At 41.8% G+C, this 16,080-nt stretch overlaps 1 protein-coding gene across 5 annotated transcripts in view; it reads right to left on the reverse strand.

The window, feature by feature from the left end:
• ANKDD1B (ankyrin repeat and death domain containing 1B) overlaps positions 1–16,080 on the reverse strand; it is a 32,139-nt gene that overhangs the window by 6,644 nt on the left and 9,415 nt on the right. For 4 of the 5 annotated variants that reach the window (XR_012621627.1, XM_074812485.1, XM_074812483.1 and 1 more), the window contains exons 4-11: positions 14,708–14,806; positions 14,510–14,614; positions 12,636–12,734; positions 10,931–11,029; positions 8,977–9,075; positions 7,986–8,084; positions 6,328–6,426; positions 2,418–2,516 (exon numbers count right to left, since the gene is read on the reverse strand). Coding sequence is in view for 4 of the 5 variants with exons in the window: in XM_074812485.1 (XP_074668586.1) it covers positions 2,418–2,516; positions 6,328–6,426; positions 7,986–8,084; positions 8,977–9,075; positions 10,931–11,029; positions 12,636–12,734; positions 14,510–14,614; positions 14,708–14,806 (798 nt within the window). In the remaining variant the exon portion in view is untranslated. The remainder of the gene's footprint in view (positions 1–2,417; positions 2,517–6,327; positions 6,427–7,985; positions 8,085–8,976; positions 9,076–10,930; positions 11,030–12,635; positions 12,735–14,509; positions 14,615–14,707; positions 14,807–16,080) is intronic. The other variant, XM_074812484.1, reaches the window with a different exon arrangement.

A 16,080-nucleotide genomic window follows, 5' to 3' on the forward strand; every position in this document is an offset into this window, starting at 1 on the left:
CAGGCTGAAAACTACCCTAAATACAGCACATTTCCATGTTGTGGTTAAACTGCCATTTCAGATGGATAGGCTGGCAAAGTTAGAAACCTCCAAACTCAAGGGCACACCTGTGTCTTGTTTTGGTTAAGAGATGCTGACTCACAAAATGAAAAGAGGGTGTGGGAATGACTTTCTCATGACAACTGAAGTGAGCACAACTGAAGGTGATGTTTCACAGGTACTACAGGCAGTCAAAGGAATTACAAGCCACTGCTTTAATTCCAGCTACAGAAGACTGCTCAGTCTATCTGAACCCCTCTCTGTTATCAGCACTTCAGTGTAAGGGCATCTCAGTGGCTCCACAGGGTTCTCTGCAATTGTCCAGTTCTCTCTGCAATTGTCTATTTTCAGCAGATTTGCACTGAGTGGATCTGCCTCAGATTTAAATACTCGGGGTATTCTCCACATATCAAGTGCTCGGCATTCTAGAAAATTAGACCTAAAAGAAGCCAACCCCTTAATTAGAAGATTCAGTCATTAAATTATAAGGCATTTCAACTCTCCAGCTATTATAAAGTTATATATATATAATACATAACCTTTTGAGTTCTAGCTCCTGGCTCTGCTCAATATCATTCTAATTAGCCAGGTTTTAGAAAAGCATCACATTGGATGCCAAGGAATTTACATTTCATAAAATCTTTATAGCATAGACATACTTTATATGTGAGGAGTCCAGAGACCACAAGAGCTCCTTGGGTCCCACCTCTGGAAAAGTGCCCTGCATTTTGCAGGGAGGTGGAGGGGGTGGAAAAGGGGGGTGTTTCTGGCCTCCTGTGCTAGTGCAGACGCCACTGGCGTCCTGCCTGCACACGTAGCACAGCAGTCTTGTACACAGGGAGCACTCACTGCACTATCAATCACAACCAATGACAATTATATTTGCAGATGGGAGGAAGGAAGAGCTCCCAAGAGAGCATTTCCTGAGCTGTAACAACTTGCAACTCATGCAGATGCATGACATGCTCTGGAGGCTAAGGACTCTTGCTGCTGGGGCACTGAGGCCAGGAAAACATTCTGCAATGGAAGCAGGGTCCCCTTTTTCCTGCCGGCTATTCAGTAAGATCAGGAACATTTTGGACATCACAGCACCAATTCTGTTCAAAAAGAGCTGCGCTTGTGAACCTTCCCAGCAGTGGCATGGCCTTAGGGATCATCCAGCAAACAGGCAAGGGAAAAGCTGCTCCAAGAAATAAAACCAATGCAGAAAGGTGACAGAACTTGTGCTGGCTCAAAGCTATATTCTTATGCCCTGAACTCTGTCAGCACTGCTGTAATACTAGGGCACTATCCAGTATCCCAAAGGCTCGCAAGTGCTTAAGGTCAAAACAGGCAATTTTCTGTGCCTGCTCTTGGAATACAAATAGGTAGAGAAAATTTTCCAATGGTTAAGGCGCTGTCTAAAGTGGACAAAATTTCATTCTGGGTTAGCCCATATGAGAACTGCAGTTCTCCAGCTAGTACGCATGACTCTGAATGGGAAGGCTTAACTGCAATGCAGCATCTTACCTCAGCCTCCCAAAACACATTAACTGTGTCACCCACACTCAGAGCCCCAACCCTCATGTCAGGCTAGGGAAAAAAGAGATGGTGCTAGTCCATAAAGCTTTACTCCTCATCAGGACAGTTTTGTGCATGAAAATTACTTTTTTTAAATTACTGAAGATCTAGATTTTGCTCATGATAAACGTCAAATCTGTCAATTCAGTCATACAGAAAGCCAGTATAGTGGTAACAGTATAAAAAGCAGGAGCTCAATCTTGCAGTAATTTAGCAAAATTTGTAAAAACTGGATTTGGTACTCTGTCCTTTCAAAAGCACTTCCCCAGAGACTCTGCTTTGGTATTTCTTCCAGTCACTGCCATTCTTGCCTCAGTCTTTCCAGGCTGAACATCAGAAACAGGGTCTAAGCACCCACCTGAACGGATCTGGGACAGCTTCTCAGAGAATGACACCATCATTTCCAGATGGCCCAGAGTGCTAAAGGGCAAACTCACCATCACTGCAATTGGTGAAGCTGGCAGTACCTGTGCCTCTCCTAGCAATGAACCTGGCTGTGGGTGCACAGTTACAACAGCCACAGGCCATTTTCCACTCCATAAGCCTAGTCCTTTTTTCCATCAGAAGTCTCTGGCAGCAGGGTTTACCCTTCAAACTACGGAGCTTTGAAGTTTTACAGCTCTTCACTAAAACAGTTTCAGATCTCTGCAAGCTGCAGCTATGGCAACATTAAAAGGAGACTTCCTAGGAAACTAGGACTTTCCTAGACACCTAAGAAAGACAACTGGCAACAAGTGCTCCCTGAATCTCTGGCAAGAAGGTTATAAAACGGAAAATAAAATCACATAATCCTTGCATATATGAGGAATGCAATCTACCTTATCCACAGTCTTGAGATTGCAGCCTGTCTTCAGCAACACTTCGACCAGCTCCACATTGCCAAGATCAGCTGCCAGATGTAGAGGAGTTTCCTGCCTCTGGAATTAGTGACACCAAATAAATACAATAAGCCAAACTCCCTCTTAGAAGCAGAGTTCTCACAATCTGAATCTAAAGAAGATTCACAAGAGACAGCCTTGTCAAGAAAATGCTGAACAGAATGAAATAATTTAACTTTTGAGTAATCTACCTGCCAGTTTTGTTTCAGGCAGACAGCATCTGGGATCTCCCCAGGAAAATCAGGCAGGAGTTCCAGCTGGCTCAGGAAGAAGTTGCTGTCGTGTCCCGCTGATGTACTGTAACCTAACAAGCTCTCTCTTCCCTCTTAAAACAAGGTGTTTTGGACAGAGTGCCAACCCCCACCCATACTATCCTCTTGAGTAACCTTTTCCCTGCTAAAACTCATGCAAAGACAACTGGACATCCATAATTTTCAACAGTACATTGTGCCACGTCCACAACAGGGTTTGCTAGTCAGCCCAGCCAGCTACAGTGATACGTAGAAGTCTACTTACTCCATTAATGGGTTCAGTGAACCTTAAATCACACACATACACCAAAAAAAGGCGGGGGGGGAAAGGGGGGGAGGGGGCAGGGGGGGAAGCATTAAACAAACCATTGACAAGAAGTACAGCTAAAGGGGCAAGCTTCAAGTCTAATCTTTGGGTCTGAAATAAGGATTGTGTAGTCTCTCCACAGCTGCATGTACCCAAATAAAACCTATTTATTTATTTAGCCTTCCACAGAATATTAACATAAGAAATTCCAGACCTCTATGGGAATAATAGAGCAGCAAAAAAGATATGTTGTCCTTTGTGGAAGACCTGCATATCTGGACATGTCCATTAGCATGTTTCATGTGACACAGCATCCTCTTAAGTTGAAGGTTTTGTGCCTGTGCTTCTCTGATGTTGCAAGTTTACATTTTGTAGGTCTGGTTAGAGAACTTTTTTGGCTTTTAGATCTTAAAGGGTGCAGTCAAACACCAAGAGCTTAAACACCAAGAAACACAAGCCTCAGGGTTCCACTTTAGAGTCTCTCATCAGTTCTTTTGGGACACACTATGATCACATGACCTCACAAATTTCACCCAATAATACATCCTACTTTCTTTTCTGTGGTAATTTAGAGATCTCTATGTAGCTACTGTATGTAACCACAGACATGCTAGAGACAAAGCATGAAACACTGCTAAAAGATGTGTTCAAGAAGTTTACAAAATTATTTTATGTGACAGAATCATACTTGACTCCAGCCACAAATTACAGCCTCTGCCTCAAACAAAAATGTATATAAATTAATCTTTATCAATAAAATGATCAACGGGAAGGGGTGAACTACAGATTTCTCAAAGACTAGTCCTTGTTACTATTGTGGGGAGCATTGCCACCTGTCATGTGGGAGGCCAGGGTGCATTTTCCCAGCAGGGAGTCACAGTGCCCAATGTGGGACTCGACACACCTGGTGGGACAGTCTTTCCACAGCTGAGATGTAGGGTCAATGCAGAGGGGGAAGAGAGATTCTCTCTGAAGCTCCACAGTTGGCAGGCTGGTCTATACATGATGCTTCACCATTATGGCCAAGGTGCCAGTGTACAATATCCACAAGCTCTGTACAAATTTCTGCCACACAGACCATGAGCACTGAATGTCACCCAGATCGCTGAAGGCCTGGTTGTTGGCCAGGTTGCTGTAGACCACCTCCACCACCATTAACTCCCTCAGATACTGGATACCTTCTTCTGTGATAGTCTACTCGCCTTGCTAGTTTACAGTATCTTCTCTGAGGAGATACCTTGCCTTCACACTCAATAAGAGCAACCTCCAGAGGCTTGCGGTTGGCTGCCTCTCTTCCAGTCTCTTTGTCAATCTATAGTCGCCCAGAGATGGGCCCCCGCTGCTGGGCTTCCCTACTTTCCCAGCACTGGAGCAACCAGGTAGCAATGTGCTCACCTTGCTGATGGAACTTGCTGCCTATCTTGTAGATTGTTCAGGGATGGGGACCAGGTAGTTTCCACCTCTCTTGCCATTTCTGTCTTTTCCCTCTCCTGTCCTACTGCAGGTCAGGCTGCCTCTTCTGACTCTTCCCTCTTCCAACCCTCAGCAGGAGCTGCTGATTCTCTTACTAACCAAGTTGACATCTGCTTCCACCATACTATTATATTTGAGAGTTAAGTTTCTAGTTAAGTCACTGCTTGTGCCCCCAGATTGAGTGACCTTTTCAGGGTCCATATGGGTGGCTTCAGAGCAGGAGACGTTCTCAGCATCCCCCTGTGTGCTCCTTAATCAGGAGACCCTCTTTCTCTTTTGAGGGCACTGTATGGCAGCTCAGTAGCACAGGCCAGGCCTCAACACAGCATTAGAATTCACTGTGTTCCATCAGGGCAGGCAAGGCTCCCCTCCTTCAAATGGTGTATCAATTACCTGGGACTACATGCCTGTTCAGGCATGAAATCCCAAACTATTGGAGGCAATAACAGCCCCAGGCACCCACCCAGCTCCTCCCACACAAGGACTGACAGCCTGCGGGCACATTCCTTTGTGACTTTCCCAATTAATTGTTTAACCTTATGAACAATAATCAAAATCAGGCTCACAGCACACACTAGTATGAACAGTCTGATTACACAAGTATATTCAAGGAACTGAGTAACCATTAGAAGACGGTAGGAGACACCTATCCTGGAGAAGAAGGGATATGTACCATTCATTCCTCTCTCCACAAAGCATCTCTCCAAGGAGAAAAGGGGGAAGGTGTAATTGCTGATTTTCTCCATGAGATGGTTCTCTGAGTACCTGGATAGCAGCAGTATAGGGCCCAAAAATACCAGATTATGCTCAAGGCCAGTGCTTCTATCATGGCTCTCGTGGGCAAAGCAAAACAAAGTGATACAAAACACAGCAAAAGCTTAAAATGGTCATTAACAATTATAGGAGGTTTTGTACAGCAAGAAAGGGATCAAGGATGCTAGCACCAAAGTAAATACATCAGCACACATCATATGGCCTTCCACAAAGGAGGGTATTCCACTACCTGAGGGGATTAGCAGTGGTGGAGGTTGGTCTACAGCGAACTGGCCAACAACCAATCAGGCCTCCAAAGACCACTGGCACCAAGCAGAGGCCAAACAACCCTGGTAAAAGTAGGGAAAACAGTTGCCAGTGTCTCGGGTGGGCTCAAACCACCAACCTTTCAGTTAACAGACTGAATGCGCTAACCAATTGTGCCACAGAGACCTGTGACTTAATCATTCAGAGTGAGGTGTTGTGTGGAGCATCACTTCGGACAGTTCTGGTCATCTGCTTATTTGTGTCCCCTCCCAGCTCCCTGCACACCCCCAGTCTATTCACTGGGGCGGGGGGCAGAAGGTGGAACTGAAAAGGCCTTGGTGCTGTACAAGCACCATTCAGCAACAGCTAAAACTCTCATGCCTTACCAGCGCTGTTTCGGTCACAAATCTAAAACACAGCACCCTATGGCTTGCTATGAAAAAATTAACTCCATCCCAGCCAAGTGACACTGTGCACTGAGTTTCTCCGAGATCAATACCGTTGAGGGACTTCTGCCATGTATTACGCATGAAATGTAACATTCAAACAATAAATGAATCCAAATATTTTCTGAGTATATAGCACTTTGCTGTTCTTATCTTGCACAAACAATACTAGCACATCCTGTACCAGTGACAAAAGCACATGCATACACGCAAAAAGATAAGGAGCAAACTGCCTCTTCCTTCATATTTTTTTGTACCCTGAGCTCATAAGGAAAAAAAAAAAATATTTCAAGTAAAATCCACATAATCTCCTCTTTACCAGCAAATTTATGTTAATTCCCAGTGTTTCTTACGTGATTTAAGGAGTTTATATCATGATTGGCATCCAAGAGGCTTTTTACTACTGGTAGATGATTATTGATGACTGCTAAATGAAGAGGGGAATTCTTCTGCTGTGGAGAGAAAATAATAAGCTATTATACTTGGGTACATTATTAGAAGTTCACTCAAACAGGAAAGAGGTTCTTGTTAAAATCTGCCCCTTGCAAAGGCAATATGCTGTAGCAGAGGTTCAAGACCACAAAAAACACACCTTGAGGTGCTGAGTTATGTCAGAGATGGTAGCCTGCTCCTGCAACGCCTACAGCAGGAGGTAAACAAACACAGCTGAGGAACCTGGAAATGTTGAACGCACAGGGTGTGTATCAGTGTGTCACCACTTAGGAACACAGCAAGGCATTCCTCTTACGTGTTCATACCTGGCATGTGCTGCTATGCTTCACCAACAATGGAGAGCTTAGGGTAATGTTTCTGTTCCCTCAGAAAATTGGGTTTGTACTTAGTTGAATAGGCTGGAGACAGATTAATTCTGTGTTGGGTAAACAGATATCAAAGTCTACTTTCCAGGAAGAAACACTTGTCATATATTGCTGCTGGAAATATTCTTCATACTAAACTGACTTGCTGTCATATTTATAAAAAGCAAATTACAGCTAGAAAGAAAATAAGGTTTTTTTTATTTGAGTGATTATTTATTAAAATAACCAGGGCACAGATCTAACATCAGTCACAATCCAACCATTAGATTGGCAAGATCACTTTGTGTGTTGAACCTGTGACTCATCAGTTTCTTGTTAAATACAGCTAAAGAGTAATTCCATACCAGTGCCATTCACGGGTGTCAGACACCAGTTCATTAGTTTCTTTATAAACCACAGCCATTTCTTCAGGGCTACAGGAAAATAAAGTAAGCTCCTATGCAACGCTGCACTGGAAATGTTTCCAAAATGTAAGTTACAATTCTATGAGTTGCTTCTGCTACAGAAAGCCAATGAGAACAAGCAGCACAACAACTGCCTGATCTTTAAAACAAAAACATTACACAACAGGCCAGTGATTATGGCAGATAAGTCACGAAGCCCAGATTCTATTTTTGTCCTGTATTGTAGAAGTGGAAAATAATTTCCTATTCACAGAAAATCTCAGATGTAACAAAAACTGTAATATCTAAATTGAGACAAGATTTGAATATTAGGCATACATCTTTCTTTTTAAACCCCGAAGAATGGTGACATGCAGATTTTGAAGGCATATGCTTTGAGTGCAGAGGGTGAAAGCACTGAAGTGTTGATTTACCTTTTATTTACCTTTATTCAAAGTCAGTTACAAGCATTAACACTTTGCCCACAGCACACAGGGAGACCTGAATTATTGCTGCTTAGTTCAAGCAGCGTACTTTGCTCATCTGCTCTTAATGCCGGGTCCCTGGCTTAGCCTGGCCACCTCTACACTGCAGTGTACCAATCTGCCCAGGCATTCACTGGGTTTGTGCAACAGGACCTTGTCTTTGTTGGTCCATACATATTGCTAACCACCATCCATAAACCACATAATAACATGGATAGCAAAAAAAATAAAGGAACTAGTTAATCTCATTCAGCTGTCTGAATTCCCAAGGAAGGCAATAAAAGACAGGACAGGCTGAACAACAGCAGTTGTGATATACACTCACCTCAGGTTTAGGAACCAGGTCAATATTCTTATCAATAAGAAAAGTAACCAAGGATAGATGTCCATTCTGAACTGCAATCTGCAAAGCACTGCTATGGTTCTGAAAGAAATAGTATAGGCAGCAAAAACTTACATTTTTGTTGCTGGAAAAACAGTACTAAAGAGAGCTGTCAATATAAGATAATCTTTTGTTCAAATTTGTGTTATTATCCCCTCCCCCCAAAAAAACTCCCTTTGATAAAATGTTATAAAATGAAGTGGATGAGCAGTTAGCATGATATGTTTTTGTAAATACTGAAAGAACTTCCCATTTTTACTACATCACATCAAATGTGCTAAAACACCAGTATTTTATGGTCATTTTCAATCTCTTTTAAGAAAGAGATACATCAGCATTGTCAGCTATCCTGCACCATGGACAACAACAATGCCAACATGTCTCCTAGTCTGTTAGTTCAGTTTGACCTTTAACAAGTACAGTCACATTAACAAACTTCCAAAAATAAATCAATAAAAAAATTTCACTCAATAATTCTGGTAAAACAAACAAGCTCTCAGTCTGCTGGAATCATAAACTTCTCACAGCAGGCAAGCCAAGGCCATTCAACAGATGTGAGCTGGACTGGAGTCCAGAAATCAGATGTGGAGAACAGGTTTGTCACCAGCTCAGTCACATACACTGCCAAAAAACGATGATTCTTCAATTACCCTACCTGGTTACATTTCCTAGTCATATGTTTTACCATTGGACATACAGCAAATAAAACAGTTCCACCACAGTACTCTGTCAAATAAATCTATGCTATATTTCTTCCACATCAGTTTTACTGTTAGCACTCTCTACACTCCAAATTCTGTGGTTTTTTTCACCATTTCTTAAAAATAAGCAGAGCAAATATACTGTTAGTACACACAGAAAAGAGAAGATAAGGTCCTTCCCAGAACCCAGGATGTCCCAGTACCTGTGTGCTGGAGGGATACTATGTACGTACTTGAGTTAAAACATTGATGTCACTCCCTGCTTCAAGTAAGAGTTCAGCACATTTTTCGTGACCTCCTTCAACAGACAAGTAAAATGGGGTTTCTCCGTTCTAGACCAAGAGAGAGAGAATGTCTGTTCCAATTTAAGCCATGTGACTACAAGGCTGTGACACAAAACAGGTTAGCTCAATCAGGCTTGTCCAGCTAATAGAAAAAGGGAGATGGTCACAAGAGAACAGAACCTGAATGCTCCTAAATTAACAGTTAAATGAAATGGCAACTCACCAACACTTAAGTGACAGATGACATTGGACAGATGTATGGTCACAACCGTATGTTGTGGACAGATGTACAGTAAGGTTTACAATACAGATAACTATTTCATAAATATTAATTGCACTGTTTTCAAAGAAGATTGCTAGCAACAGGAACAGAAACAAAGACAGTGGGTATCAACTGCTGATCTTCAACACCGGGCAACACTACTAGCATGCTAGCACATACTCTAAGTATCAATTTCTGTCAGTCTCATGCCATGGATTTCTGACAAATTCTTAACTTCAGTGCTAGTTATAAGGAGCACTTTTAGCAGAAATAATTCTGTTGCATATTTATTTCAAATATTCTCACTCCAAAAAAGCCTCCATGTCTCCACAGCAAGACTCTAAAATAAGTTGCTTCAACTGCACAATGATCTAATCCCTGCTTATCAACTCCTAAAATACACAAAGGATTGCTGAAAAATACTCTAGTGTTTCAGCATTCACAGAAGCACCAATAAATCCTGATTTTTTCTTTGCTTAAACTCCTGCCACCATTATTCTGGTAAACTTAATATATTTTAGTGCTTTGCTCATACTGGGGAAAGAGAAACCTGTTTATCCACAGACCCGAACATCTCCAGCTGGACAGGAAGGTCATGCCATTAGCCATGGCAAGGCAGGGGCACAAGCAGTATGACCTTTGTGTGCAGAAGCAACACTGTTAGACAGGGCTTGGAAACATGAGAACTTCACATTTCAGAGGGGCTTGTGTGCCTCAAGGCTCACATTGCTGTAAATAACAGACAAGCTGGATAAGAGAGAACCCCTCGACCCATAAATCTGCTGCAGATTAAGGAAGAGGAGGGCCTTGGGTAGGAGTGGGTGTCCCTTACTCATTTCGCCCACTGAGCCAGCAGAACAGACCATCAACCACACAGCAGGTTCCTGCAGTGAGCGTGCCAGCCCACAATACAGTTAATTAACTTACCCAGTTCATTCCAGCTGCCCCACAGAAAAGGCAAAAGATACAAGGACCCTTTGCAGAGCAGGAAAGCTGAGTTGAGTAGTTAGGGTGCATTTCCCTTCTCCACCCCTACCTTAAGGCTTAAAATTAAGCTCATGAGTGCATCAACGTATGGATACAACCTTCACAGCTAATATGCAATTTACAAATATGCTGGCTGAGCTCCACCAACACCAACCCAGGAAAGGAAAGGTGGGTAGGCAGTGTCTGCAGTCAATTGAGATTAGATGAACAAGGTACAAATCTGACACCTCTTTACTGAGGTGCCTGCGATGATATGTGCTGGGTATGCATGTTGAACTGGCTCAGTGCATAGCCTGAAAAGCACCAGAGATGGTAAAAGGAATGGAATCACGTGGCCAGAAATGCTGGAGGACAGGGAGCAAGGTGGAGCCTAGGCCCTCCTCTGTTTTCTTCTACTGGTAGTTATGCAAGGGCATTCGAGATGGAGGGGAGGCCATTGTGTGAGGAGTAGAGGACAGAGAAAGAGACACTGAAGGAGTTAATGCAGCTGAATTTATTGAAGGAGGGACAACAAAACAGGATGCAAAGGTACTAGAAAAGCAGCAGAACCAATGAAGTCTACTCAGTGCAACATTTATTCCTTTAAAATGTTATCTTTTAGTTCATTTTTAAAATTTCTAACTTTATCTCTTTCAGTAATTTCTGTGTCCTTACCTGATTGAGCTCATTTATTTCCTTCCACTGTTCAAGCAGAATTTCTACAACTTTGCTGTGACCATTTTTGGCTGCTAGATGCAATGCTGTGTTCCCCTCCTTGAAATTAAAATGTCAAATAAGATATTTTAAAATCCAGAATGAAGTCAAAACCAACATAAAGCCTTTGGTCTTTTACATACATCTCCCTCTTACATAGAAGGAGAAGGAGGCAGATCCACACAGTATGTTCCAAGATTCAGACTAATCCAAAAGGGGTCTCTTCACATGTACGCAGACATGACCTTGCCAGTCTAGTTGGTTGTCTCATATTCTGAAAACTGCAGTGCATGACCAGTGAAAAGACCTAAAATTCTAACTCCTGAAGAATGAATCAGAAGAAAACTTTGGATACCAGTTCCAACACGGATGGGGGACTACCCCAAGTCCCCAGGATCACTGCCTTAAAGATTAATGGCCAAAACCTAAGTAAGTATGTAGAAACTTGCAGTGGTTTTGATGCCAATGTTGCAATCTTTGACCTTCACCATCAGCACAATTTCTCATTAGCTAATTATGAAAAAAAAAACCCAACACGTCAGCAAACAAATAAAAACACAGAACAAGTTCAGAAAGAGCAGCAGGTTTTGGGCTAAAAGACTATGCTGGCACAAGAAAAAGTATAAAACTGGCTAAAAACAAACTTGAAGCTGGAAATTAGCAGAATAATCCTAACCCTCAGAGAAATGAGAGTCCAGAACAACTTTTCATTCAGAGAACTGAGAATCCTTTTTAGAAATGATGGATACAGTGTGATTGCTTTTAGTGACCCAGGAGATGAGTTTCTGTTCTGGCTTCTTACCTACTTACTCTGTAGAACCACAGCATTTGCCTCCCATCGTTGCTGTTTACACCTTCAGCCTGCTAGATCTCTCGGACAACACTATCTTTTAACCTCTGCTGATGAAGTGCTTAGTACAGCAGAGCTCTGGGTTGCACTGCAGCTTTTAAACTATTACCAGAATACCAACAAACAGCATCACTTTCTGAGTGCTTACTTATACGGTTCTATAAATGCAGTATCTGACCATTTCACAATTTTTACTGTATTTACTGTTGCAGCGCTTCAGATGCAGAGAAATACTAACTTGCTCATTCCACAAATAGTCGAGTAAGGAATAAGTAAATTTAAGGCCAGACTTTGAAAGCTATTTAGATACCTTTAAAATTCAGTGTCAAAAGCAAACTCCATCAGATTGAAGTGTTAAAGCACTTCCAAAAAATCCCCACAGGTATTTGTTTGCATCCTGAAGTATTTAAACACCTTTGAAAAATCAGTAATGTGGGACTTAACAGTAACACACAGACACAGCCAAGCAGAGTGAAAAACTGGGAAATACAATCTCCCAGTAAAGAGGCTGACGACACCTTAATCACCAGACTTTCCTACTTCTCCCAACAGACAGCATATGCTAGTCTTGCTTTACATGAATTATTAATGTGTATGGAAAAGTCTCCTGGCAATAAGACCAGAAGTCCCACTGTCTTCCCTCAATTACTGAAAAATCATCCTCATATATTTGTTGGTCCAATACATATCACTATCACCACTGTGACATCTGTACAGCTTATTCTCATTACCTGGTTGTATAGTAACTACACTGAACCAAAGTAATCTTTCATAAGCACATCTTTAGTTACACTTCTGTGGAAAATAAACCTTTACCTTATCTCTTTCAGATGTAAACAGCTTCAGAGTAATCAAATTGTTTATCATGTCAACATGGCCTTTTTCAGATGCCAGAAGAAATGGCTTTTTACCTTTCTAGAAAACAATTATGGAAAGAAACACAGTTATTGAAAGTACAAATACTTTGCTTCCAGTTACTAGATATATGGCATGCATTTGTGTATGTGTATTGTGCATAAAAATTTGCATATTATATGACTAAGTAGATTAACAAAAAAGTAGAAACACATAAAAAGAGTAAGAATTTTTAAAAGATGCAATATTTAGTTAGTGTAAAAAAACAGATTATACATCTTGCACATCCTGAAGAAAACATTTCAAAACTGTTCAGAAATAGTAACAAGGTAGAAAATGTGCTCAAAATATTTAATTCTTAATTCTTCTCAGTATGAAAATATTTATCAAGAGAACTGTGTCATTAGAAGTCTGAGGATGCTCAGAAACAGGCAGTAAAGAAGTTGCAAGATTTATTTCCATGGCATAACAGGTTTGATCTGAATTCTGCAAGCACAGACCAGAAAAGCCAGGAGGCCTGAATTTAATTCTGTACATTGTGGGGGTTTTTTTGGTGGTGGTTAAACTAACAAAAACTTTTCCAACTGTTTACAACTCAACCTCAGAAAGTTAGCCTGACATAAATCCATACCACTGGTCAGACAGTGAGGCCATCTAACCAATTAGATGGCCCTACTACCTGATAGTGGACTATATTAAATGTCTAAGAAAAAAAAAGCAAGGAACTAATAGGTAATTATGAAATAACCTCAACATAAAGAAGATTGTTCTTCACCTTTTCTTTCCCAAGGCCTAAAACACAAAGGTCTGTTTTGTTAATTAGCTGTTTTGTCAGCCTTGTCATGTGTAGAAAGAATTCAGAATTTTGCACCATTGGGTCAATACAGTTCAAGACTCAAAAAAAAGGATAGGTGAGCTTTGTTCTTGTGATGACAGATCCTACAAGAATAAATTTTCCTCATGTAAAGACAAAATATCCTACTTAGCTAAGCAAAGCAATATCCCAACATTGTGGGAAGGCAAAATAAAAACACAGTGAACCTGATGAGGACAAGGCCCTGGCACTGTTGAAGAGTTGGTGCCCCTCTGTAGGATGGCTGCACATAGTTTTATGTTCTATGTTGGTGAAATAAGCCCATGTTGGCCATAACTGGGAGGTTTTGGTAAAGGCAGAGAGCTGCAGGGGTGAGCTGTGGGAGGAGGTCAGAGACTGCCCTACACTGGTCACAGCCACTTCCAGCTGGTTCCACAATGGACAAAACTGACCCACCATATGTCAGCACTCAACCCATCAGAGAAGCACATGATACCCCTGTGAAAACATATTTAAGAAAGGGCCGTCACTGCTACAGGGAGGATGCACAACGGGAGATATATAAGGAGACTTGAGAGGATGCAGAGAGGAGACACAGGAGAAGGTACACCCACAGGGTGACTGCAGCCCATGGAAGAACCCTTGCTGGAGCAAATAAAAAGCGTAAGAAACAAAGAGCAGAAAAGAAAGGAAACCACTGTGGACTGACCCCAACCTCCTCTGCCTCCCATCGTCGCCTCACCGATAGGACTGAGCATCATGTGCTGCAAAAGCAAGGGAAGCAGAGGAGAAGAGGTGTGTAGATTCAGTTGAGATAGACAAAGAGGCAGGAAAGGTGTTTTCCCTAAGTGCTTGTCTGGTTGCTTGTCTTATTTGATTCTCAATACCCAAATCAATAATTAAAAGTTTATATAACTGGCAATAAACTAAAATTAATTGAAATTCCCCAAGTTAAGATCATTTTGTCCACAACAGATGCCTCATGACATTAAAGAAATAAACAGAAAGAAACATACTGTACCCCATCAGGCTTGTTCAAGTCATTCAGATGAAGATCTTGGAGAAAATAATCAACTATTTTAACGCTGTTGTTCTGAGCAGCAAAGTGCAGTACGTTCATTCCTTCCTGAAAAACCATAAGCAGCTCTGTAAGAACAAGTTTGACTTTTTTCCAACATAAATATGTTTAAGAGTTCATAAAAATCTGTCATCAACAAACCTCATTCTTAGCCTTTTGATCAGCACCCGCTTTAACTAATTTTCGCATTATATCCAGATTTCCAGTCCAAGCTGCAAGATGAATCACTGTCAGGCCATGCTTCAAATAAAATGATAAAGGCAGAAATTACCACAAATATACCTCATGGCAAATTTCTTTAAATCTTTTTGATTAATTCTGTGTATGAGTGGGTTCTGCTCTGCAGGCTCTTAGACAATCAGTATTAACACTGCAGTCTGAATGGGATTCATCTGACTTAATTTAAGGTAAATATCATGCATCAAGACCCAGCTACATGTTCAGGCTGCTCCTCCTGACAGAAGGTCTGGCATCTCCAGAGAATGACTGATCCCATTTTAAGATGGGTGGATTAAATACTACCTGGAAATGATTCCCTCTCTCCAGAAACCTTGTAGACAGTCAGTACTGGGTGCAGTGGATGACATTTCAGGTGATGATATGTAATGACTGTATTTCCATGAGTCACATAATTTTCCAGTTAGCCCTCCTTTTAAGGTTCTCTTTTCTTCTCTCCAATTCTCTAAACCCAACACACCCTGTTGTTAACTTCTTAGAGCCAAAAGGAATAAAGATAAGGAACTTGCAGCCAGTGTCTACCATCTTGGCCACAGATCTCTCCAGCTTTTCCACACTTCTTCCTCAATTTGTGTGTACCGTGGCCAGGTGCAGCATCATAAATCATAGCTCATTGTGCTAAATGCTGTGTAAACACAAGACATTCATACTCCACCGTAAAAGCACCTGGTCTAAGAGATGGAGTCAGAGGAACCTAAAGGAAGCAAGAGAGATCAAAGGCAATTCCTTATCAGTTATAACCCTTTCCCAGTTTCTCCTCTGTAAATGAGGAATAAATAGCTTGACTCCCATCAATAATGTAGAATGGGAACAGTTTCCATGCATATTAGTAAAACACTTCTGACAGCAGGATGCTTGCTGTAACAGGGAATTCAGGATACTGCTCACAAACTATTCACTGAGTAACAAAACAGTTCAGGCTGGAAGAGGCTTCTGGAGGTTGATCTTCTACAGCCTCCTGATCAAAGTCTGTCCCATTGGATCAGGTCACTCAGGCCCTTCTCCTGTCAAGTTTCGACTAAAGTCTCCCCCTTACTGTTCTCCTCCGGAGGCTGAGCAGACTAGCTCTCTCAGCACCTCCTCATACACCATGTGTCTCAACGTAATCATCCTAGAGACTCCAAACTGGACTCACTCCAGCTTATCAATGTCTTTCCTGTATGGGGGAGCCCCACACTGGGCACAGCAAACAGGCACTGCAGTGGAAAACAGTGGAGGGCAACATGGAACATGTGTCTGGTGTGCAGGATACAAGAATAAAGCTGGGCTTGGGCAAA

This window comes from Strix aluco, chromosome Z, assembly GCF_031877795.1.
Source record: "Strix aluco isolate bStrAlu1 chromosome Z, bStrAlu1.hap1, whole genome shotgun sequence".
NCBI classification, from domain to species: Eukaryota; Metazoa; Chordata; class Aves; order Strigiformes; family Strigidae; genus Strix; species Strix aluco.